Raw genomic sequence first — 23320 nt, 5'->3', positions numbered from 1 at the left:
ATTTGAAAACTTTCCACACAAATGTCATAAATTTTGAGCAAATAAATGATTCGATATCGCCCTTATTTGGCGATAAGAACGACGCTGAAGCTTGCAACGTTGCAGTCCAACGAAGGCAAAAAAATATTCGTAAATAAAAATGCTGAATTACTGGAATTATTGGAGAGTTTTTTTACATCATTTCGTTGGACTCGAACGTTGCGAACTTGAGCGTAATCGATAAGAACAAAAAGTACGAAAACGAAGTTGGTCCATTCGGAGGAGGCCGCCCTTTATCGGAGGCGCGCGCGACGACCCTCAACGGTATTGATCACAGACCGCGTATTTTCTTGGTATCCGCATAACGAGAGTAACACGCAGCTGTCGATGAATTTCTTATCTGCGGAAATAGTCGGACTCGTCTGTGTTCAGGAGTCTTGAAATTTGGGGGTGGGAATTGATTGTTATTGTGGGTTCGATCGTCGCTCGAGTTTGACAGAGTTACGAACGTTCGGAGGGGATCGCGATTCCAAAACGACGCTGAAGTTTCCAACGTTGGAGTCCAACGAAATGAATGAAAACAAAATGATACATTCATCAGTTTTTTATTTCACAAATCATAATTGTGTAGATTGAAAAACTACGAAGTATAAATTCGGCAGGAAATAAATTGGAGGATTGCTGGAATTATTGAACAATTTTTCAGATCATTTCGTTGGACTCCAACGTTGGAAACTTCAGCATCATATTCCAAAGGCGAGAGGGAACAATTTTTCTCGATTTAAAAAAAAAAAGAATTCTAAGAAAAAATGTTCTTCCCTCCATCGATAAACGAGTGCTAAATTTTCAAAACGCTTTTAGACCAAGTTTAACGTACCGATTAAATGTATTGTTAGTGGATTTGTATTACAGCATATCTCATTAAGATGTAAAAATATTAAAAACGCTGGTTTTACAAAACCATCAACTGATGAATGCAAATTTCCACGCTGACACATTTTCACTGGTATTTTTCAAAGAATTGTCTGCGTTTTTTCATCGATTTTATTGCAACAAGTCTCATTTTGTTCGTCAACCGGTCCTCTATGAATCCACCGTGTAGTTGTTTTTTTAACTCGATCGTTTCGCTGTTGCAGCTAATTGTTAATTGAGTGAAAAAACTTTTTCATTCATAATTTGTGAAGGAATGAGTTTAAAGAAAAATCTACGTGGTGAATTCGTAGAGGATCAGTCGAGGAACAAAATGAGACTTGGTGCAATAAAATCGGTTAAAAAATACAGATGACTGTTTGAAAAATACCTGTGAAAATGTGGCATCTTGGAAATTTGGCATCTGTCAGTTTTGCAAAACTATCATTTTAAATATTTTTTCACGTTAATAAAATATGCTTGAATACATATCTGCTAACAATAAGTTTAATCGGTACGCGTTGAACTTGGTCTAAAAGCGTTTTGAAAATTTAGCACTCACTTGACTAGCATGCAGTACATAGGAGTTACCTTAAAAGGAAAAAACTGGCTCGAGTCTCCAAGGGGATTCCGAGCGCGAAGTTTTCTCTTGCTTATGACGAGCGAAGGCGGTCCGATAAGATCAATTTAAAAAATTCATCCGTCGCTCGAATAGTGCGTTGATTAGCGGAGATAAAGAGGAACAAAGTGATGACTCGCGGGTTCATGGAACCCGCGCTGCTGCTGCGTGGCCAGACGAACAATCTCCGCCCACATAAGCGAAGTTTAAATTGTTGTAACTCAGGGACAAACGAAAATGTATTTAGGAATTTAAGTGGAGAACTTTGAAGTAGAATTTCCGGCTGGATCGAGCCATCGAATTTAAATAACGGAGCGATTCTCGTCGTAATCGACGACTCTCCTCGGCAGAACTCGCCTTAGTGTTTTCGATTCTATTTCGGCTGAGCGATCCTCGAGCAAAGTCTACGCGAAGTTTGTTTATGAACGTTGTACGTCCGAATGTACGGGATGTCTCGAGAGTCGCTGCGACGACGGACGTCCGGTCCGAGGAGACCGTGCGAGCTCCCCGCGAGAAAAGTTCTCGACTTTGCATCCCTCCGGGGCAGAGCGTCGGGAATCGATTCTCTGGAAACTTCCGCAACACTCCTTCGCCGTCCGAATCTCCTCCGCGGTTCCCGGCCCACCCCTTAAGCACCGGCGCAAAATAACAGCTCAACGCATCGAACTTTTAGTATCGTAAACGCGTGCCAAATCCCTCGATTTTTATTATTTCTCTCAACAACGCTCACTCGCCTTCGGAGCGCACGAGATTCGAATAGACTTGGCGCGAAAATTCTTAGAAGAGCATCGGAACCGTTTCAATGACGACTCTTCCTCCCTTTATCGCACGCCCGCTTTTATTTTCGACGGTTTAACAAAAGGGAACGAGAAACAAACGCTGCCAACGCCGCCGGCAGCGATGTGGGCTTGTCATTCTCCACTTTGCGCTCTCTGCCATTAAACATTACCAAAATAAGACCTTCCTCCCTCTTTTTTGGTGACCCGTACCATCATCGGACCACACAAAATACTCTTTGCTCTGCTATTTTCGTATCCCCCTCTGTGCCCTTAAAAAGAATAATCGTCCCGTGAATCTTCAAGCTCTTTCTTCCCTTTTTGTCATTTTTCTCCCAAACCTCGTTCACGTTCACTTTTACGGTGTTTTTTTGTCTCCTTCTTTTTTTTATTCGTTCGAGCTCTATTTTGTGTTCTCGGGTTCAAAGACTACGACGCTCAAGTTTGCAACGTTGGAGTCCAACGAAATTAACGAAAATGAGATTCGTAATCCACCAATTTTTTATTTCACGATCATTGGTGTAGCTCGAAAAAGTACGATTTGCTAATTCGGCGGGGAACGAAACTGGAGATTTACAGGAATTATTCGAGAGCTCTTTTACTTCATTTCATTGGACTCTAACGTTGCAAACTTCAGCGTCGTTCGAAGCCTCTGTTTGGGAACGGGGAGAGGGACTGGACCATCAAGCTTCTCGTTAGCGTCGATCCTTCGGTTTTTTTTACTCAACAAAACGCTTTTAGTACAATAATCAGTGGTCAATAATGGTGCCCAGTTGGTCCACTGTTGTGTACGTGGGCATGAAACCCATCCTCGTCGCTGTGGTACTTCACGGTTCTTACGTTTCCGCCAGGCTCGTGAATCGTGTACTCTCCGCTCACGTATTTTCCTGATAATTTTTCTTGAATCAATATTTCATTGGGAATGTGTGAGCTTTACGGTGATAAGAAAATTCTTTCGAGAATTCGCTTTTCTCTTTGTTTTTCGTTCGATTCTCATGTTGGCTTTACTTTGTTTATATTATTTTTCTCAATTCTGACGGCGATTCTTCATAATTAGCTTTTTTTCTGATACGAATCTTCGGAGATGGAAGTTTGATCCGGATTTCAAAGTTCGATTGAAAAAATCGAGGGGAAAAGCGAACTTGGGGCCCCAATAGTAAAAAAAATATATAAAAATGCATGTTTATGATAGATTTCGTAAAAACTAAACGAGAAACGTCAATATTTATTCATAAAAATGCAATGTAAATTTTATAATTCAATTTAAAAGAATCGTCCTTTTTCATCTCTTTTTCAAATGTCTAAAACGCTATCCGCCATATTGGATTCTGTTATTTTGAAATTTTACAAATTATTATGTATACGTTTGTGGACTTTTATCATTCATTTTATGAAAATCGCATCATGGAAGATAGTTTTGTGAAAGCAAAAAGTACAAATTTATCAATGATAAATATATTGATGGTGGCGATGAATCCACAATTTTTGTGGCATTTTTACACTTGTATTATCGCATTCAGGCACGAGACACCGATGATATACTATTATAACTCATTATATTCACAAATCTTGTTACTTGATCTTTTGCAATCGAATTGTTTACTAACGGAGTGACGTTACAAACCGAATCAACATGGCGGCTAGTGTTTCCGTGCGAAAATTCAAAATAATAAATAAAAAATAGTTTTTAAGACACTTTTCGGTCTTATAAAATTTAAATAAAAATTCCACTGGTTTATTACGATCTCAGGATTATTTTGAAACAGTTTTCAAAAAAAGGTGCAATACCCTATTATGACTCACCCTGACGATGTTCCTTGTGCTCGTGCATATCTTTCGTATGGTGATCGTGGACGCCGTAAGAAAATTTGTAACTCGGCTCGGCAACGTAATCGTCATGATGGTGACCGTGTTTGTCGAGCCACGTTATTTTTTGGTGGTGCCCACTCACCGGCCCGTGAAAATGTTGATAAGAGTGAGCTTTGTTGGTGGCCCAACCTTCTGAGACGATCAGGACGAGGAGGAGGATCGAAGAAAGCTTTGGGAGCTGGAAATATTGAAAAAAATATAGGAAATTATGAAAATTGAGTAAGCGAATCGAAGCTTGTGACAGAAGAGTTTTTAGAATTGGTTTTTCTTCTTATTTGTTTCTGCGTACAATTGAAAAATCGTTTTTGTACTTTACCTTAGTCATTGTAGTGTCAAATGACTTCGAAGTTGGACGAGAGACTGAGGAGTGACGAAAAGTCGGGACAACTTTTATAAGCCCTCGAAATCGTCTTGGGCAACGACGATTTCCGATTCGATTTTCGACATCTCAAAGTGGCTCGTTTGTAGCGCGCTCGTTTGTACGGTAGATTTAACATAATAGAAAGACAAAAAGCGTCACGTCGAATCCGGCGAAAATGGGAGGCGATCACTCGGTCGATCAAGCAGAACGTTGAATATTGAAACCGAGTCTCACAAATTTTCTCATTTTTTTCCTGTCGAAATATTTTTTCGACATTCTCAGGCTATTAAATGTTTGCAGTTAATTTGGAAACATTTTTCGAAATACTACGAACTTTGAGTTTGCAATTACGAAGATTAATTAGTTTGCAAAACGAAGAAAATTTTTCTTTTTTTATCTCCTTGCTTTTGTTGAAACAATCGAAATCAAAATCACAATTAGTTTAATTGTGAAGGGGAAACATCGCCCTTAAAAATCTCATTACAAATTGAAACTTTTAATCAAAATTAATTGTAGATGTTTTCATATATTTACTTCCACGAAAGTTCCAACATTCTTCATAGTCTCGAAAAAAAAAAACAATTCAGAAAAACGATCAATTAACCGTTGAAAGAAGCGAAGAAAATTTTCCGTTTTTTTATTTTCTTGCCTTTGTCGAAACGATCGAAAGATTCGAATCCATATCGCAATTAAATCTGGTGAAAAAACTCTTTAAAAATCTCACTACAAAATGAAACTTTTGATCGAAATTTTTCGTAAGTGTTTCCTAGGGTGTGCGGAAAAAAAACGATATTTTTTTTTACTTTGCATCCAGCCGAAAAAGGTGATTCAAGGTGAAAAAAAAAGAATCCCAGAAGGAGAGCTCACCAAAAAATTTTTTCGAATGGCGCTTTGCGTTTGAAGATTTTCCATAAGAATAACCCAGGAAATGATTGAGACCTCCGATCATTGTATCATAACTCTTCAGGAAAAAATCGTACAAAACCGACAATGATATGTTTTTATAGAAAATCGATTCCCCTATAAAAAAAGTCCTTATGAACATTCAGCTTGGAGCAACCATTCTCGTGCTATCACCCTTCGAAGTTGGATCGATAGAAAAAAAATTTTCATAAAACTGTCGAAATCAAATTTTTCGTTTCACAAACAAACTTCTAGGAACTTTTTCGTAGAAAATTACTTGCTCTTTTAGAAAATCGTTATTATTATTCGAATTTTATAATTTGAATAAAATTACTTATTTTTTATGATTTTCATTAAATTATTGTAAACATGTTTCGTGCTTGGTTTCCATAGGATAACAATGATTACCACTAAAAAACTCTTAAATATAAACTTTCCATCTCGTTTTCATTACAATTGGGTATGAAACGAAATAATAAAAGAAACGATAAAAGATAAAAGAAAATTTATCAATAATCGGGTTTCAAAAGTTTTTATTTTTTGCCATGATTTTTTTTCACCCGTTATCATACATAAAATTACAAATGAGGTATATATAAAATTACAAATTAACCCTTTTGCTTACACGAGGTAAGATTAAATAATACCCATTGCTATTTTTAAGTGTGCGTTTATTGCAATTGGAGCATTTTTGACGATGAGCTTGCATTATTTTCAATAAATATTGTAACTGCTCTTCGTTTTTGGTCAATGAACCGTTGTAGGCTTCTATCAAAGCGATGCCATTAGCCATGTCATTGACAATTTTCAAATTAAAAAAAAAAAATCTAAGCAGCTTAAATAACTGGTATTTTCAGGCCCTAAGTCCATATTTACCCTCAGTCATGGGGTAAATTAATTTGGTTGAAAAGGAATAAGGATTCTTGTGTGACGCAATAGCTTATATCCTTTGAAAGCAACGTTTTGTAATCACTTTTTTCAATGATTACTCGCTCTGAAGGAATTTTCGATTTTGCTCGAGATTGCAACATTTTAGCCTTCATACTAACTGGCACAGCATTGTCGAAAAGAGCATTGTTCGAATAATAATAACGATTTTCTAAAAGAGCAAGTAATTTTCTACGAAAAAGTTCCTAGAAGTATGTTTGTGAAACGAAAAATTTGATTTCGACAGTTTTATGAAAATTTTTTTTCTATCGATCCAACTTCGAAGGGTGATAGCACGAGAATGGTTGCTCCAAGCTGAATGTTCATAACGACTTTTTTTGTGGGGGAATCGATTTTCTATAAAAATATATAATTATCGTTTCTGTACGATTTTTTTCTGAAGAGTTATGATGCAATGATCGGAGGTCTCAATAATTTCCTGGGTTATTCTTATGGAAAATCTTCAAACGCGAAGCGCCATTCGAAAAAATTTTTTGGTGAGCTCTCCTTCTGAGATTCTTTTTTTTTCACCTCGAATCACCTTTTTCGGCTGGATGCAAAGTAAAAAAAAAATATCGTTTTTTTCCGCACACCCTAGTGTTTCCACATATTTACCTCCATGAAAATTCAGTCATGAAAGTTCCGAAATTCTTCACTCTCGAAAAAAAAAAACTCAGAAAAACGATCAATTAACCATTGAAAGAAGCGAAGAAAATTTTCCTTTTTATTTTCTTGCTTTTGTCAAAACGATCGAAGGATTCGAATCGATATCGCAATTAAATTTGGTGAAAAAAGCCCGTACCCTTAAAAATGTCATAACAAAATGAAATTTTTGATGAAAATTCCTTGTAAATGTTTCCATATGTTTGTCTCCATGTGGTGTTGTTTTGGTCGATGTTTTGCAAAAAAAATATAAAATTGTGGTTAAGCAGTGTAGGATTGAAGTGAGAAGAGATATGAAATCACTCCGGAGACAGTCGTAAACTCATTTGTCAAGTCCTTACGACGGATTTAGACGTTGGTTACTTGGGTGACCGCGCACTGCACTCTGACATACCTTGCACATGGGCCGTTATATCCGCGGATTATTCATTTTGTTCGTGCGACCCAAGGAGTTCATGGAAATTCGCTGACTGCGACATTCGGGCTTGATGTTCTATATTAACGCTTACTGGAAGTGCCGCGTTTCCTCGTTCGTTCTTCCCCCCTTTATCTCTTCTGTTTGTGTGTTCCTCCCTTACCTTTTTGTTGAATTTGTAACTTAGTACCGTCATTTCATGCGTGCCATGATTTAACGATTTTACTTAACCCTCGAGCATGAATGTGAAACTCGTGTGGCCAGAGTGCACGTTGCTGCTGGATTATTCGAATAATTCTTTTCTCTTTCTGTTTCAGTACAAATATGCCGCTGCAGGACATCACGATGGACCAAACGGCGGCCGTTCCGAATGGTCAGTAAAACTGTTGCTTTATTTTATGTTTTTATGAGATCCAGACCAAAGCTGGCGTTTTAAATGAGTGAAAAAAATGAGAGTTTTCGGATGTAAGGACGATCTTTTCACTCTCACCGAAATATTTGATTAGGAACATGCAATTTGAAGCAATGAAAAGTACTGAAATGTGAGCCTTTGAAAGCAACCGTAATCGATTCTTAATTCCAATTTTTTTTATTTCCAAGCCATGAATATTCGACTGCAGCCGTAAGCAAGGATTCCTCGATGAAAATTTGGAAAAACGAAAAAATGTACGTTCCCATTTTCGTACAATAATCTCGGACGATCGATGGAAGAAATTTCTTTGGATTTAGCAACGCAGTGGAGTTGAACTTCACGGAGTTTCAGAGGATTCTCAGTCTGCTCGATCCCGGGGGCCGTGAACCTCGATTTTATGAATTTAGATCAAGCTCCAATCCATTAGGGGCACAACGAAGGATGAAAATATCGTATACGTTTACATAACAGATCGTGTACGAAGGATAGTCCGTTCGGATCGTACGATCATCGTACCTCACCGGATGCTTCGAGTGTCACGCTCTACGGGCTCTCATGCCAGACAACGAAGCATCAGGACCATAACTGATATTAATAACCCGAGATAAGTGCTCGGGGGATAGATATTTCAGTCTATAGAAAGAGAGGAGCAGCCTCTCCTCCACGAGGACTGTCGTTATTATTTTTTATCGCAACTTCCATCGTGACGTTCGAAAAGAAATGATCTTTCGAGCTGCAATCGTGTTTGCTGTTCGTATGGATAGCCAGGGCGATCAAAGGTCGTTTGGGAAAACTTAGAACGCAAATGTGAAGAGCGTACGTGGCGCTGAGCTCTTTTCATTCCATGAAAATTCTCATGCATTTGTAAAATTATAAAATTTTTTAAAAAATCTTGTACCTTCGATTACTGTAAATACGACCATTTCGTTCGCGTATAACTATGTATTTTCGCTGAGAAAAGGTGCTCTAAAAACTTAATGTAGCGTGTCTAATGACCGCCGGAAGACTGACCCTTCGTTATGAGCGCTCTTCTTCTCACGATGCATCAACTCACGACTTGTATATCGATAATCGACACACCCTCGACGCTCCATTGCTCATATCCGATTCACTCGGGCTCTTTTTATCCCGAGCACGCGCGCGAATATAGGGATAATGTTTATTCCATGGTGAATCACGTGCGGTCTCTTATAAAAGTGTATGGACGACGAGAAGGAAAAAAGACTCGAGTGCAGGCTACTACTTCGTCCTGGTTTTGTTTTCACGTGAAACGAATCAAATTCATTGCTTTCTGGTTTAACAAGTTTCTGGGAAGGATTTTCCTCAATACTTGAATCTGATAATTCAGTAAGGATTAATGAAAAGAAAGGAATCATTTTTTAAACATTTTTTCAATGTATACGGGTAAAAATTGCCATGGATTTAGTGAACGTAATTTTGCTAACGAATGTTTGTGGATTTCATTTCTATTCGTGTTTTTGTAATCTGTGCTTTGGATTTGTAACCTTTTTTCATTTGGCGATAGAAGTGCGTTGAAATTTTTGAAAATTCATCAATATTTTGCACCTACAGTGAAGAGCAGATTTTTATTCGGATTCAGCAATTGATTTGCTATGATATAATCATTTAGATTGTCTCAGTTGAACTTGAAACAAGAGGAGTCATTAGGGGTTAAGGATCCTGTCGGATTCGAAATGAATACGTGTTTATGGCACTCGTGACTATCAGCAGCGAGCTCTTTATCGAGCTATTGACTTTCATAAGTGTATAAAGCAGAAGCAGACGCAAGTAAGAGCACAGTTTGGAGACTTGCAGTCGCCAAGGGTTCTTGGCGACTGCAGCCGAGACCATTTTCAACGATTTCTCTCTCTTCTCCCTCGCGTTAGATTCTCAGAAATCGTACGTTCATTTCTGTCGTCCCAAACGAGCCCCTCGGTCTCTCGTTCCTCGCTCCCATCTCTCACTCGAGACCCAAAAGACAAAACTACTTACAAGCGTCGTTCTCCTTCAAATTTCTACGCTCCAATACTGTGCTCACTCCACTATTAACGGATCGTCCACCTCGTAATATAGATCTCTCCCGGATCGTTATGTACAACCAATTTGAAACTCTTTTCTATCTTCACGTGGCACGAAGAATAGTTATTCCTAGAGAAATAAATGAAATTTTACCTGCCTTCTTAGGAGTTGACGAGGACCCCAGCTATCGTTATTTCATAAATCAGTTTTCAGGATGCTCTGCGCTCCTCCCTTGAGAAAGACATTTCAATTAGTATGTTAACGTTCGATATATTCATAAAATTATTAATATTTCAGAAATACGAATCAACGAGCCTAGATAAGGACAGGATTCAATCTACAGCAGTGGGTGTGCGGTCAGTGAACAGCTTCGCGACTATCTTCCAATATTGGAAGCTTCGAGGGAGGCTGATACTTGGATGGGTGACTGCGAGCTATGCACCGACTTGTACACCAATCACTGGGCAGTTTTTTCCCAGCTTTCGATGGCTCCAACCAGCTGAAACTCAGTGAAAATATAGTCGCTTGTAACTGCCGGGGTTTCCGCAGTCTCCCTTGGGCCTCGTTCAAACACGATACAGTGATGCATCAGGAAAGAACAGCTGAGGGCAATACTCTAGGAGGGTCACGCAGGAACGGGAATAGGAACAGTAAAGTGGGGGGAAGTGAGGCTGTAGCGATGGGAAGCCCTTTTCAAAACCTGAAAGGGTCAAAAAGAAATCGATTTCCACTATTTTTAGAATTTGGTTATCATTCTTTTAAAAATAGGATCATCAACTATTCAAACGAGAGGCAATCTATGTTGAAATTAGATTGAATATATAGCAGGATGTTGGGGAAAAAAGCCCGAATTATATTCTTTGAAAAATGAATGAAGAAAAATTCGATTTTATAAGCAGAATTAAAATGTGATCGAGTAGAATCATTCGTTTCGAGAATATTGATGAAAATACGGTGGTGTAAACACGCGTGGAGGGGGTACTCGGTACAGATATTCAGCCAAATACTAAAATCACTAAAAATGAACAAACCCAGACGAAATTAAGAGTAAAAAATCTTCTAAAAATTCTCAAATTTGGTTGCCCAAAATATACACGAGGCTCGAAAAGAAATGGAATAATAATAGGAGAAAGCGATGAGGAAGTGCAAGTTCAGCCGTGAGACAAACACACTTCCTGTTTGTCGAGCGTAGGAGATTTTTCGTCTCCCACTCGGTCTCGGGGGTGAAATATTGATACGTGTGGAAAAAGCGAAGACTGAGGAAAGGGGAAGAGGGCGAAGTAGACGGCTCGGAAAGAGAGAGAGAGAGAGGGAAGAGCGGGAGTGAGAAGAAGACGAAGAAGAAGAGAAGGAGCATACCGAAATAAAGACAGTTCGAACGGATGGTTCCGGCCTAAATGTGTCATCTATAAATACTTGGGAGCTCTGTCGACCGAGCGAGACACACGGGGAGTGAAGTTAAAGCTTACCGGCATTTTATGCTACGCCTCGTGACGTACCTCAGCACCAAAGCATTTCGCTTTGGCCCAACTTTCGAACAGGAAACAAAAAGGCATTGAATTTAATCCTATTGGAATTTACTGATCGATCAGTCTTAGTCATCAGGGTCGGAGAATACACTTGAGAGTCTCGAGAAAATACTCTTCTCCTGCCTCTTTCTCTCTCTCGAAAGGCCCATCGCCTCAAGGCCACTTCGAGTCCAATTCTCGAAATTAAATCATGTCATTCAACGAAATTGAAATTGCACGAGACCGTTCGAACCCAAACAAACTTGCTCGCGCTTGTACATCGTATCTCACGAAAGCTGCAAAATCTTGCGTCGCTGTTTGCACCAAAACTGTCCTTCTGGATCTCCCAACTACGAATATCTGAAATTTCCTGTTGCTTCGATTTCTCGATCTAAAAATTATGATTATTTTGCAAGCAACTGAAGTGCAAGTGAATCGAATGATGAAATGTGTATAAAATGTGCAATTTTACGACGAAAAAAAATCAATAACAATGAAGCATTTAAATACCGCAACAAGATGGCGATGCGGGACCTCGTGCCTTCCTGAAACAATCGAACGTCGCACATCCATTTGCAATTGACGGTTGACTTCAAGCAAAAGATTGAGCGAGAGCGTCTCTGATAGAAAATTTCAAAGGCTGGCGCCTGTCTTGCGAAAGCATTTTGCCAGAGATGATATAGGCAATCGACGTAATTTTAACTACAAGCGCTATAGTTGGCATTTTCCAAGTCTCTTTGCTCGGTGCACGACGAATTTTGGCTCAGTAGTCTAGTGGTAGCCTCACCCGTCGCGATCCTATCTTAACATACACAAAAATACAGCCACGAGAACGCATAGAGAGAGGATAAAAGTTGATTTGCAGGATTAGCGAAATGAAAACTGCAGGGGAAGGGAGGATCGATTAATATGAGTGAGAGAGATGTGATTTTATTCGGTAATCAGAGTCTCGTTGAGAGAGGTTTTTATGGGCTATGGGATGTGGTAGGTCAAGGCTATCGGACGCTGAGACCGCCGAGATCGAATCCTCGGAAATCAATCTGATCGAAGACAGCAAAGAGCCCGTCAAAGTCGAAGCGATGTTCGGTATGAAATTTTCGTTTATTTTGATTCCAAATCTTCGATCTCTACTCGATTTTTCAATTATTTTCGACACGAAAATAACGAAAAAGAAGAAAATATCGAGACGAAACGATAATAGGTCGTCGTTGCAGTCGCTGGATGGGTGGTGGCTGGTACAGTGGACTGGTTCTTTGCCAAAGGGGTCTTGGCAATTGTAGCGTCGCGAGAATTTTTTTTTCCTTCTACTATACCGCAATGTCCTCTCTACGACTGCGAAGTTGGCACGTGTGGAACAGCCAATTTGTTTTTTTGGTGTAAAAGCTTTGAAAAATATCAGCCCTTGGTCGGTGCTCGTTTCCCTCGTTCGATTTCTCCTCCCTGAAGACAGTTTATGGTCGAGAAAAAAACGACATGAGCATCTCAAAGGGTCGGCAATCTGAGGGATGAAATTCGTCAGTTTTCGTGCTAAAAATCCACGTGTGTACTGCGCATGTGCGAATATAAATTGTCAAATATCGGTTACGGTTCGGTGAGAGTTTACGCGGAAACAATTACGATTTAAAAAATTTCAAGACTTTTCATTACTTCGTTATAATGACCTTAGAATTAGACTGAAAATATCACGTTCGGACTTTGAAATAAATCCAAAACTCTGTAGCATGAAACGTAAGATGTTGGTGATACAAATTTCGTAACGGAGGCTTTAGTTTTTCAGTGAAAATGTTTGTGTACTTACTTTTTCACGCCCGAACAATTTTTTTTTACACGCTTTTATGTTTATTTTGGCAGGAAGCTCTGGCAACACGCCTGGAATCGGAACAGGCGGCAGAACCATGAAGGAATACGAGGATCAACTCGAAGCTCTCAAAAAAGAAAATTTCAATCTCAAGTTACGTATTTATTTTCTTGAAGACCGTATGGGAGTCACTGCGGCTGACGAGGATCCTGTGAAGAAAAATATAGAATTAAAGGTACGAAAAACCTTTTCTCTCCTCGAACGAATAACACAAAAGCAATCACTGAGGACAGTTTTAATTATTTTTTCTTGTCTGCTTCCTCACGAAACAAAATTGATTCTGCTCTTTCCTTTATGTTTTGGGTATGATAAAAATGGTGAAGTTTTCTTTTATAAAGAATTTTGACCCTTCTCAAAAACGATTTTGTTATGTGTTCCAGGTCGAAATCGAGTCCCTAAGGAAAGAGCAAATCGAAAAACAGGAACTCCTTACACAGGCTGCCAAAGGCTTTGAATTGATGGAGGAACAGAAGAACGCTTTGTTAAGTAATCAAACCAAGTATCAAGAATCATTGGAGAAGGAGAGAGCGAGGATAGAAGAGCTCGAAGCTGGTGAATAAATATGGTCCAAATGCTACCTCATGTAACTTCGAACGAATAATACAACAGATTTATATTTCTATTTTTAGAACTGGAAATGTGGAAAGCGAAATTGAGCGATACAACGATGTACTATCAAGAGAGTTTTGGTATAACACCTGAAGAAGCTTGTGAGCAACAAGAAAAATTGCATCAGATGGAAGAAGTTGTTGCTTCCCTTGAGGCTGAGGTAAGATCATTGTTTTCATAAAAAGAATCAACGGTCTATTTGCCCCTAAATTCGTATTTTGAAAAATTATTTAACAAAACAATTTTCCCTATTTTAAATAATCATGAGATTTTGTCTAGACGAGCCAAATCCTTGTGAATTTGACTTTGTCTTCCAAAATCACATGAGTTATTTGTCGTGCTATATTTCGACGACAAAATTACCGTCGTTTTTCATTATCGTGGAAAAATTGATTTTCAATGGCATGTACATTTACAAGAAAAGTGAAATTGCTGAATTCGTCAGTGCGTATTTATCGAGTGTTGTTTGTTCGCTAAATCGGTTTCTCGGAGTAACGCGTAAGCATAATCTCAGTCTTCGCAGACTCGATTGCCACGTCACGCGATTCTTAGTAACGTTTATGTAAGATAAGAGAGTTCAAGGCTGATAAATGGAGATCATTGAGCTTGTTTCAAGCGAAAAATAAATTTGAGACAACGTTTGCATCGGCAAAAAATTGGATAAAGATGTTGACGTTTTTGTTCTTGTCTAAATTCCTTATCATTAAGGTGATGGAGCAATCGCTATCTCGCCACCGTGAGTGGGAGAGCTGCAATTTTCGAAATTGAATATGTTCGACACGGTTCGATCAATAAAAAAAAGCCCCTGTCAGCGTATTTTTGCCATCTTTCCGCGTCCGCTGACAGAGCCTTTTTTTGATTAGTCAAACGACAGCGGAGAATTTTCATTTCGAAAATTCGAGGTGAGGTTAGTCGACTGATCCATGCTCTTTATATTCTTCAAGCCTTTGTACTTGGTCGTACATGAAATTCAGTTGGATATTTTTAACATGATCTAATTGAAGAAACAAATGAATAATTTTCCAAAAAATATGAAAAATTTCTATGCCCCATGAGAAAAATTGTTTTCTAAATGATTTTCATTGTGTTTATGCAGGTGAAGCAGATAACAGCGAGTCTGGAGGAGGAGCGAAACTGGGCCCATGAATTGGAGATCGAGAGAGATCAGTTCCGCGATCGATTGGATGCGGAAACGCGACTACGAGAAAAACTCTCGTCAGAGCATGCGAACGATATTGATGGATTGAGGGAACGAATAAGAGAACTCGAGGAAGATTTGTCGAAGAGGGAGAGCTTGGTACAGCAACAGAAAAGCGAGATTGCCGAGAAAGATCGTTTGGTTAAAGAAAAAATGTTGCTGCTCGAAGAAACTTGCCGCACGTACGAGGAAGTTAGCGCAGTCGCTGAAAAAAGAAAAAAACAGATTGTACAGCTGAGACTCTCTGTTAAGTCGAGGGACGATGCTCTCACGGATCTCAATAACAAACATCGAGCTCTTCTGAATCAGGTTATTACGCATTTTTATCCTCTACTGATATGAAAGCTGGGAGAGATATTCTGTTTTCCATTTCTCAACTGCCATCATGCTTTCGCTACAAATTACATATGCTTAATGAGAATACTATAGAACCGATTCTCAACTTCTGTAATGAAGTTCAGGTCTCAACTTTTCAATTGACTTGAAAATTTGGCAGATTCCGTTTGGAAAAACCAATAATCTGGAAGCAATAATAAGTTGAAATTTCCCCTTATGCTTTCTCTATTCGTGGATGTGGATTTTGTAACTTACAATTTACGAATGTGACATAGATGAATAAAAATCATTTCATATGTCGCATTATTTCTGATCATGAAAAAACTAATAATTATGATGCATTTTATTATTCAGTCATAGTAATAAATCGTACTTTTTTTTGAGTACGAAAAATTGATCATGAAATAATAAATCAAATTTGCATCGTAGATTCACAACTCCAAGAGAGAATTATTGTCTGATCATAATTTAACGTTTTCCAGTTTGAGCAGAGCCATTCAAAGCGTTCTTCAGCGCCCACCAGTCCAGTAGTTTCTACACCATTTCCAGGATCTTGTTCTCCAAGTTCAGGCCTGAAGAGTCCATCGAAGTATGGTCTCAGTCCATTTACATGGGAACTTCACAAATCTTCGAGTTTTGATTTACCGAATCAGGATGCTGTTTCGCCGGACGATTCTGAGATCGCTGCTTTGAGGAAGGTTAGCATTGATGATCAGTTGTTTTCAATCGAAAAGTAAATAGAAAAGTTAATCGAGATGAACTATCGTGGATATGATAATTATTTGAAATGAAATTCAGTGTAAAACAATACGAATTTCAAAAGATTGAATATTTTGAAATTAATGCGTATTTACGTCCCTTGGACAGAAAAATGAGGAATACGAAAACGAAAAGAAAGTCCAAGAGGAGGCGAAGAAGCAGTTGATATTGAAATTGTGCAATGTTAAAAAAGCGGCTAAAGTTACGGAAGAAAAGTTGAAAAAACTTGAGATCGAGCACATGAAAGCGTTGCAATCAATTCAGGGCTTGATGGAGCTCCAGGCGAATAATGAGGATAAAGTGATTCGGAAGGACCGTCAAGTCAAAGAATTGGAACAGAAGCTTCAAAAAATCTACAAAAATATGGAGAGCACGAGAACGAATCATCCAGAACGCGATCAAACGGATCAGGTTGGTTTCAGAGATCCATCGCCGCGGGCTCGAAAAAGATAACATTTTTGGGCTTAGCGATATTTACTATTCTTTTAAATTAATTTTCAATCCTCGAGGTGATTTTCATCACAGATCCGCAAAATTGTTTTGCTCAGGCTTCTGCTCGTGTGAATTGCCTGCTTGCTTGTTCGCTCGCTTTCTCTGCTTTTTTATTTTTTTTTTAAATATAGATAAGACAAAAGAGTGCTTGATCATTCATTATTTTACCCTCTGCTTGAGCGTGTCATGAATTTTTCTGTACTGTTAATGCTCCAACGAGAGAAATAACTATGCTCGTTCGAAATTGAGATAAGCATCGTATAAATCTGTATTTCGGTTGGCCGTTCAATTTTTGCCGTTGAAACGAAACGGAATTTCTCTCTACAAGCTTGAAAATTGTAGAACTTTTGAAAAGTAGCGTGATTCAAAATTGGTAAAAAGAAATTTCCGTTGTGCTCCAACCTGCAAATTTTACTACCACTATTTTCGGGCTTTTCACGATGCCAAGTGAAACTTTCAAAGTACACCAACGCTCGTTAATCTCGCTGTAATGTTTTGAGTTACGGGAAAGAGAAATCTTAGTAGGGGAGAGGGGAAAAATTTGAGAGTTTAGAGAGAGAGAGAGAACGACAGGGATCGTTTGGATTCGTGCAAACATTGCCATGGATCGCACAACGAACTCTCCTCGTCGTCCAACGGAATCCGCGGTGATCTAGACGAGAAAAGACGGCGTTTTCATGCGGCTAATAATAGAAAACGATGCCTCCGGCGCCTTGGATCCCACTAGCAAAGCATCCCTCGGGTTGTGGGCTCGCGAACGCGAATTCATTTCGACGGGTTAGCTCCGACCGCGTGCTTCTTACCATCTCTATATCGAAAAAAGAACATAATCAACGAGTTTTCGGTATAAACAGTCAAATGAAATAAATAATCGAACTTAAATTTATAACCTGTAGACTCTTGAATAACTATCTAACGACGCGATTCCATAACATTATCGAGAGTCGGCGAAATAATAAATTTAAACAAAAATACGATCAGTTCTTCATACTGAAATAACGAGAATAATAATTAAAAGAGAAAAAAAAACAATTAATATCACGTATCGAATCAATTGAATAATTGATAAATAAAATATCATTCAACGAAAATCCTAACACGAATACTTGAGAAGGAGAAGGCCCCAAACGATTAAAAAATTATCCTTATAAATCTTCGCGATATAAAAAAAATAACAAAAATCAAAGAGATCTTACGATCGATGAAAGATTTTTCAATCGAACGAAAAGCAATACGAAACTTAAAATAAAATATTATAAATCACCAATAACCGGAGAAGATTGAAAAATAATCACGAAATTCATCGTAACGAATACATTATTTCTATGAATGAAAAAAAGAAATGATAGACACGACAGGATAGAACGAAAAGAGAAATAATTCGAACGAATAATAAAACAAAGTAAAGTATTCGGCAGTGCTATTTTTATGATAGTACTCGTATCGAGTATACAAGTGTCGAACGTCAAGGAGAGAACACGATGTTGTCCTGTCTGTGCAGCTCGATGAGAATGGAGGTAGGTATAAATGCATGTCGTGAAGTTGTGCTTTCTTCGAGTTGATCGAGAATTCGGGTACTCGGGACTTTAGTTTCTTCCTCTTGCTATTCTTTCAATTCTTGAGCTATTTTTGTAAAGCGTCGTCCTCCTCTCTTCTCTCTTGCTTGGTTGATCGATAATGGCAAATTTGCACGAGTTCATTGCCCTCGTGGAATCGGGAATTTAAGTGGTTGGAACGTTACGTTTTGTTTTTAGGGACCTGCTCTCGTGACACTCGTGACTCCGAGGCGTTGGCCTAAGAAAACGAAAAATTAACGTCCCCAATCGACCGTCATCCCTCTTTCTTTCTTCCTCGTGTGCCGCATGTCTACTACCCCCACGATGAGCATGAATTTCTCACTTGTATAATAGGAATGTAACGCTCGAAGCATGTCTGAATAAAAATAAATGTATTCCAAGTATTCAATCAGAAGCGTCGACTGTCATTCATGATAAAATTCGTATTGTTTTTTTTTTCTCTGTGCGTAGCAACGGTTTGAGGAAATGGAGAGTAAGATCGATGAGCTCCGTGTACAGATCGAGAGCGTCAAGGCTGAGAAATGTCTTCTGGAGAAAAAGTCACGAGCCGATTCCGAGGTGGGTTTGTATTTCATATTTTTAAATCATCTTTCCTTTCTCTTTCTTTTATTTTTTTTTTGTAATATTGAAATTTCGCAATAGTATTAAAAAAATGAGTAAACTTGGGGCAGCTACTTGCATCTGATTCTCTTTGGAACTCTTTTCCTCGGCTTAGGGGAGTGAGCTTTATAAATAGATTGACATAAAAGCATCGGGAAGTCTAAGCGTACGAGTGTTGGCGTATATTTGAAATGAGGCTGATTCGAGCGTATTACGAGCAATATGAAGACGATTAGCTTCACGCGTGGGCTACCTCACAGCTTTTTCGATTAATTAGATTTTCTTCTTCTCGCTCTTTAATGGCTGCACATTTTCGTTGTGAAATCATGGCTCCATAATTTCGTGGAAACTGTATAAATATACACGATGCCCCAACACAAACTGTCATCAAATTAAACCGAAGTTTGATCAGATTTTGTCCTTCATCTATTTTTAATGTAGACATTTTAAGAGCATGGGTCAGTCGACTAACCACACTTGGAGTTTTCGAAATCGAAATTCTTTGACACAGCTTGACCGATTAAAAAAAGGCTCTGTCAGTCGATTTTTGCCATCATTCCGCCTAGGCTGTGTCAAAGAATTTCGATTTCGAAATTTGTCGGTACATCGCACTCACGGTTGCGATATACCGACTGATCCATCCTCTCTTAATGAAGAGGCCCATTGACAACAGTTTTTTGTTTTCTAAATACTACTTTTGAAAGCAAAACAGAAAAGATTCGAGAGCTTTTGCAAATTAGTTTGTTTTCCGAACTGTCCCAAGGACTGAATTATTACCGAGTACCGAGTCGCTTCTACGGACTTTATTCTTGAAAATTTTAACAATAATATTTAGTTCCAGTTTTCTAGTGTTCCATAAACAATATGGTTATGATTTCAGATACTTGAAGAACAGCTCCACGAAAAAGAGGCGAAGATCGAGACGTTGGAAACTGAGAAAAATGCAATACGACAAGAGTTGTGGGAAAAAATACAGCAATTGGACAGATTGAAGGAAGCTTACGAGCAAGCGAACGACAGAATTGACAAATTGGAATTCGAAGACGTGTCAGGAGAGCAGCAGAGAGTGCGAGAAGAATTGATACTCCGAAACATCGAGATCGAAGAGAAAAATCGTAGAATTGAGCAATTATCGAAAGATCTTCAAGTGAAAACGCAAAATCTTCAAAAATTGGTGAACACTGAATTGTGGAGTAAAAATAAAGAGATCGCCAAGTTACACAATCAGACAATGTCAGTGAATCAATCGCAGGACACGAGTCGCGGAAATAAATCGGAACAGGATGAACAACGTACGAATTCTCAACTGACTTTGCTTCTGAGAGAATTGAATAGTATCGGCGTCGGAGTAACATTTACGAGTGAGGTTGTGCAGCTCAACTACGTGAACGGTAACGAGCCCATCGATGTGAAAACATTGACGGAATACGTGCAAAAGCTGGTCAATCAAAAGCGGGAATTGGAGCGCGAAGTCGACTACCTTAGGTGGTTAAAATTCGTAGCCCAGCCAGATTTTACTTCCAACTCGGATGTAGAGAATCCTTCATTCACTGAGAACGAAAGAGCAAAGAAATATTGCGAAATGTTGCGCACTCACGTGAAGGATCTCTTTAAATTCATGAAAGAAATGTTAAAAAATACGCACAGTCCGTCGAGTCTGAGCGACGATCATCGTAATATCGTACTCGACGTGCTTCTCAGCTCAAAAACGCTCTACGACGATTTTGCAAAAACGCAAAAGGGTGAAGTACTTCCGTGGGAAGATATCGCTGGTTTTGGAAAATCCGCTCGTCGCAGTCAATCGACCGAGCTCATGGCTCTCAATGAACCTAGAAAATCCAACGGTTTCGAGGCACAGTCAGATTCTGAAGCTTTTTCGGAGCCCGATCGCAAAGTTTCACTGGCGCGAATCGGCCTTCAAGAAACTCTAAAAACTCACAAATCATCCAACAGACCAAGAGCCTCCAAGTACTTGAAAAACTTCAGCGACTCCGAAGACTCCATAGACTTCGTACCTCACCACAAAAATTCCCATCAGTCTGAAACTACCGGAGAAATAGACGTGCCACAACAAATACAACAGATCGTCGAAACGAATAAACTTTTGAGTATAGAATTGAGGATTTTGCGTGAAGAAATACTACCGAAAATGGAGGATACCGAGATCGTCGATAAAATCTCATCGTTGATTGAAACTCTCGAAAAATCAAAAGCATTCAACGAACGTTTGCGATCTTCGCTCGAGAGAAGTCTCGAAGAATGGAGAGAAATGAAAAACGACGGTAAAAACAACAGCTTACGAAAAGCTCAACTTGAAATGAAGATTACCGATGTTGAGATCATGGCGATTGAGATCGCTAAGCAAAAGAGCGAACTGCTCAATTACAAAGAAGATACTGACAGAAAAGCCTCCGAGATGATGATTACTCTCAACAGAGAAAACGAGGCGTTAAGAACGAGAATAAAATTACTCGAGGAAGAAAATGAACTCACGAGATCCAACGTTTCGACGCTTTCCAAAGACCTCGATCAACTCACTCTTTCACACAGTCAAGTTCTTGTCGAAAATACTAAACTTACTAACGACAAATTGAGACTGGAACAAGAACTTCGAAAAAGCGAGAACAAATATGATACCACTGTGCGATGTCTTCAAGACAAATTTAACAAAGAGGTAATGAAAACAATTATGAAAAATATTTCACCGTTTCTGATATTCATCGGACATCAATCTTCAGTACTGGAATCCATTGATGGTCTGTCGTTCGAAAAAGGATCTTTTACGTTCCACAATTTCCTCATTCAGCAAAAAAATACTTGATTCGTCAATTCGTAGATTTTAACTGTTTCTTAAAACTGGAATTATTCTTTAGGTGACTGATCTCAATCAAATGAACGATTCTCACCGGGCGAGGCTCGAAGAACTCGAAGTGACAAACAAAGAACTGAGAAGGCACGTGGTCGTTTGCGAAGCCAGTGATTCGGCGCCAAGTTCGAGCGGAGTTTCCTCCATTCCCACCGATAACGGTCACAAACAAACTTGCGAGGATTTGTTGCAAGAATATCATACGTACAATGTAAGTTTTTTTTTCCAGATTTTATTCTCTTTCTTTCGAAATCGAAACTTTGAAGATTATTCAAGAAAAAAATACAAAAATTTTAAACTAATAATGAAAATATTCAAAAATTTGCTATTGAACTACGATGATTTTAATATAGAATTGCTCCTAGGAATGAAATTTATTTTAAATCATTTTCAGGGTTCTCAATACTGGTTGCCCATAAACTATCCGACATCAACGGGACGAAGTAAATCGTCGTGTTCCCCAGATTTGGGGATTGAGAGCGATGCAGCAGTGTCGACGACGCGGCCACTGCAAGACACACTTAAAATTACAGAATCAATGACGAATTTGTTAAGCGATGAGGACTACAATTCGAACACACATCGAGGAATGCGTGACGTGGACCGGGACAGTCCGCTTCATTTAGAAGGTAAAATCATCGAGAGAGACGATTTTACAAAGAAGTTTAATGAACGCAACATCGAATTAACATTCTTCTCAGGTTTGGACGAAGTCGAGGCTCTTAAGCAGGAGAACGAGGCGTTAAAGAGAAGATTGATGAAAACGAGGCGAGCGCTTGAAGACACGTTCCAACATCTCTCTGCTTCAAACAAGAACAAGAAGAATGTAGAAAAAGCGATAACCAAACAGCTCATGATGACGAAGAGTATTCTGAAAAAAACGAGAACATATGAGGAACCATTCGATTGAGATGGAATATGTGCGACGATGAAAGAATATTAAGTTTTATCCCTTGAGTGACGACAGAAGGGAAACAATGAGAAGTGAAATTGAAAATCCGGTGAAGTTTGATGAATAATCACAAGTGAAATGATATTTACTTGACAACATGTCTCTCTGCGTTATACATTTTTGTCCAAACGATGTTTCATCGTATAATTTATACTCACAACTGTTTTTTGAACGTCTAAGCCATTTTTTTGAGTTCTGAATCTCCGTTGCATTCAGAAAAATCGATCGACTGAAGTATTTATTTTGACGAGATTGTTTGCTCTCGTCGATGCAATGGCGGCTGGTGAAGAAACGAGAGAATATTTTTCCACGCTCTAGTACTTTTTGGAAGGCAATTGAAAGAAAGAGCATGAATAACAGAGATGTGTATCTATTGTATATTGAAAAAAATCATTGTATATAAAAAAATTTACGTATGTATATTTACATAATGACGATGAGAAGATTCAGAATCTTTTTCGTTTCACTACTTTCCGTCTGGTCGATTAATCCTCGTATTTGACAAACTAAAAAAGACGTTTTTTCCCTAAAAAACTTTATATCGAGTTTCGAGTATGAGGAAACGACGACTGTCATCGCACAACGAGAAAATTCATAAAAATCGTGCAGTTCATTATGAAAACTTGAGAGATTTCGTATATCATCGCATCGACTAATTGATAGAGCATCTGTAAATAGATCCAGGAGGAATAAAGTGCCATTGATATTTGAAA

At 38.7% G+C, this 23320-nt stretch overlaps 2 protein-coding genes across 5 annotated transcripts in view; one reads left to right on the top strand and one right to left on the bottom strand.

The window, feature by feature from the left end:
* Positions 1-23320, top strand: part of cnn (centrosomin) — a 27703-nt gene extending 4383 nt beyond the window's left edge. For 2 of the 4 annotated variants that reach the window (XM_043419916.1, XM_043419915.1), the window contains exons 2-13: positions 7739-7794; positions 13212-13393; positions 13599-13770; positions 13848-13987; positions 14924-15334; positions 15844-16059; positions 16229-16531; positions 18640-18747; positions 19670-21463; positions 21663-21866; positions 22050-22284; positions 22357-23320. In XM_043419916.1, the coding sequence (XP_043275851.1) occupies positions 7739-7794; positions 13212-13393; positions 13599-13770; positions 13848-13987; positions 14924-15334; positions 15844-16059; positions 16229-16531; positions 18640-18747; positions 19670-21463; positions 21663-21866; positions 22050-22284; positions 22357-22565 (4030 nt within the window). In that variant the 3' untranslated portion in view covers positions 22566-23320. Of the gene's footprint in view, positions 1-7738; positions 7795-12121; positions 12447-12850; positions 12900-13211; positions 13394-13598; positions 13771-13847; positions 13988-14923; positions 15335-15843; positions 16060-16228; positions 16532-18639; positions 18748-19669; positions 21464-21662; positions 21867-22049; positions 22285-22356 lie in introns of those variants that run through there. The other 2 variants (XM_043419917.1, XM_043419918.1) reach the window with 2 other exon arrangements.
* Positions 3012-4538, bottom strand: LOC122411251 (cuticle protein 19-like). The gene is made up of 3 exons (XM_043419930.1): positions 4469-4538; positions 4087-4330; positions 3012-3170 (listed from the first exon to the last, which is right to left on the bottom strand). The coding sequence occupies exons 1-3, from the start codon at positions 4475-4477 to the stop codon at positions 3040-3042; spliced, it is 384 nt and encodes a 127-aa protein (XP_043275865.1). The 5' UTR covers positions 4478-4538; the 3' UTR covers positions 3012-3039.

This window comes from Venturia canescens, chromosome 5 (genome assembly GCF_019457755.1).
Source record: "Venturia canescens isolate UGA chromosome 5, ASM1945775v1, whole genome shotgun sequence".
Taxonomy (NCBI): Eukaryota; Metazoa; Arthropoda; class Insecta; order Hymenoptera; family Ichneumonidae; genus Venturia; species Venturia canescens.
This window is presented reverse-complemented; position numbering and strand designations above follow the sequence as displayed.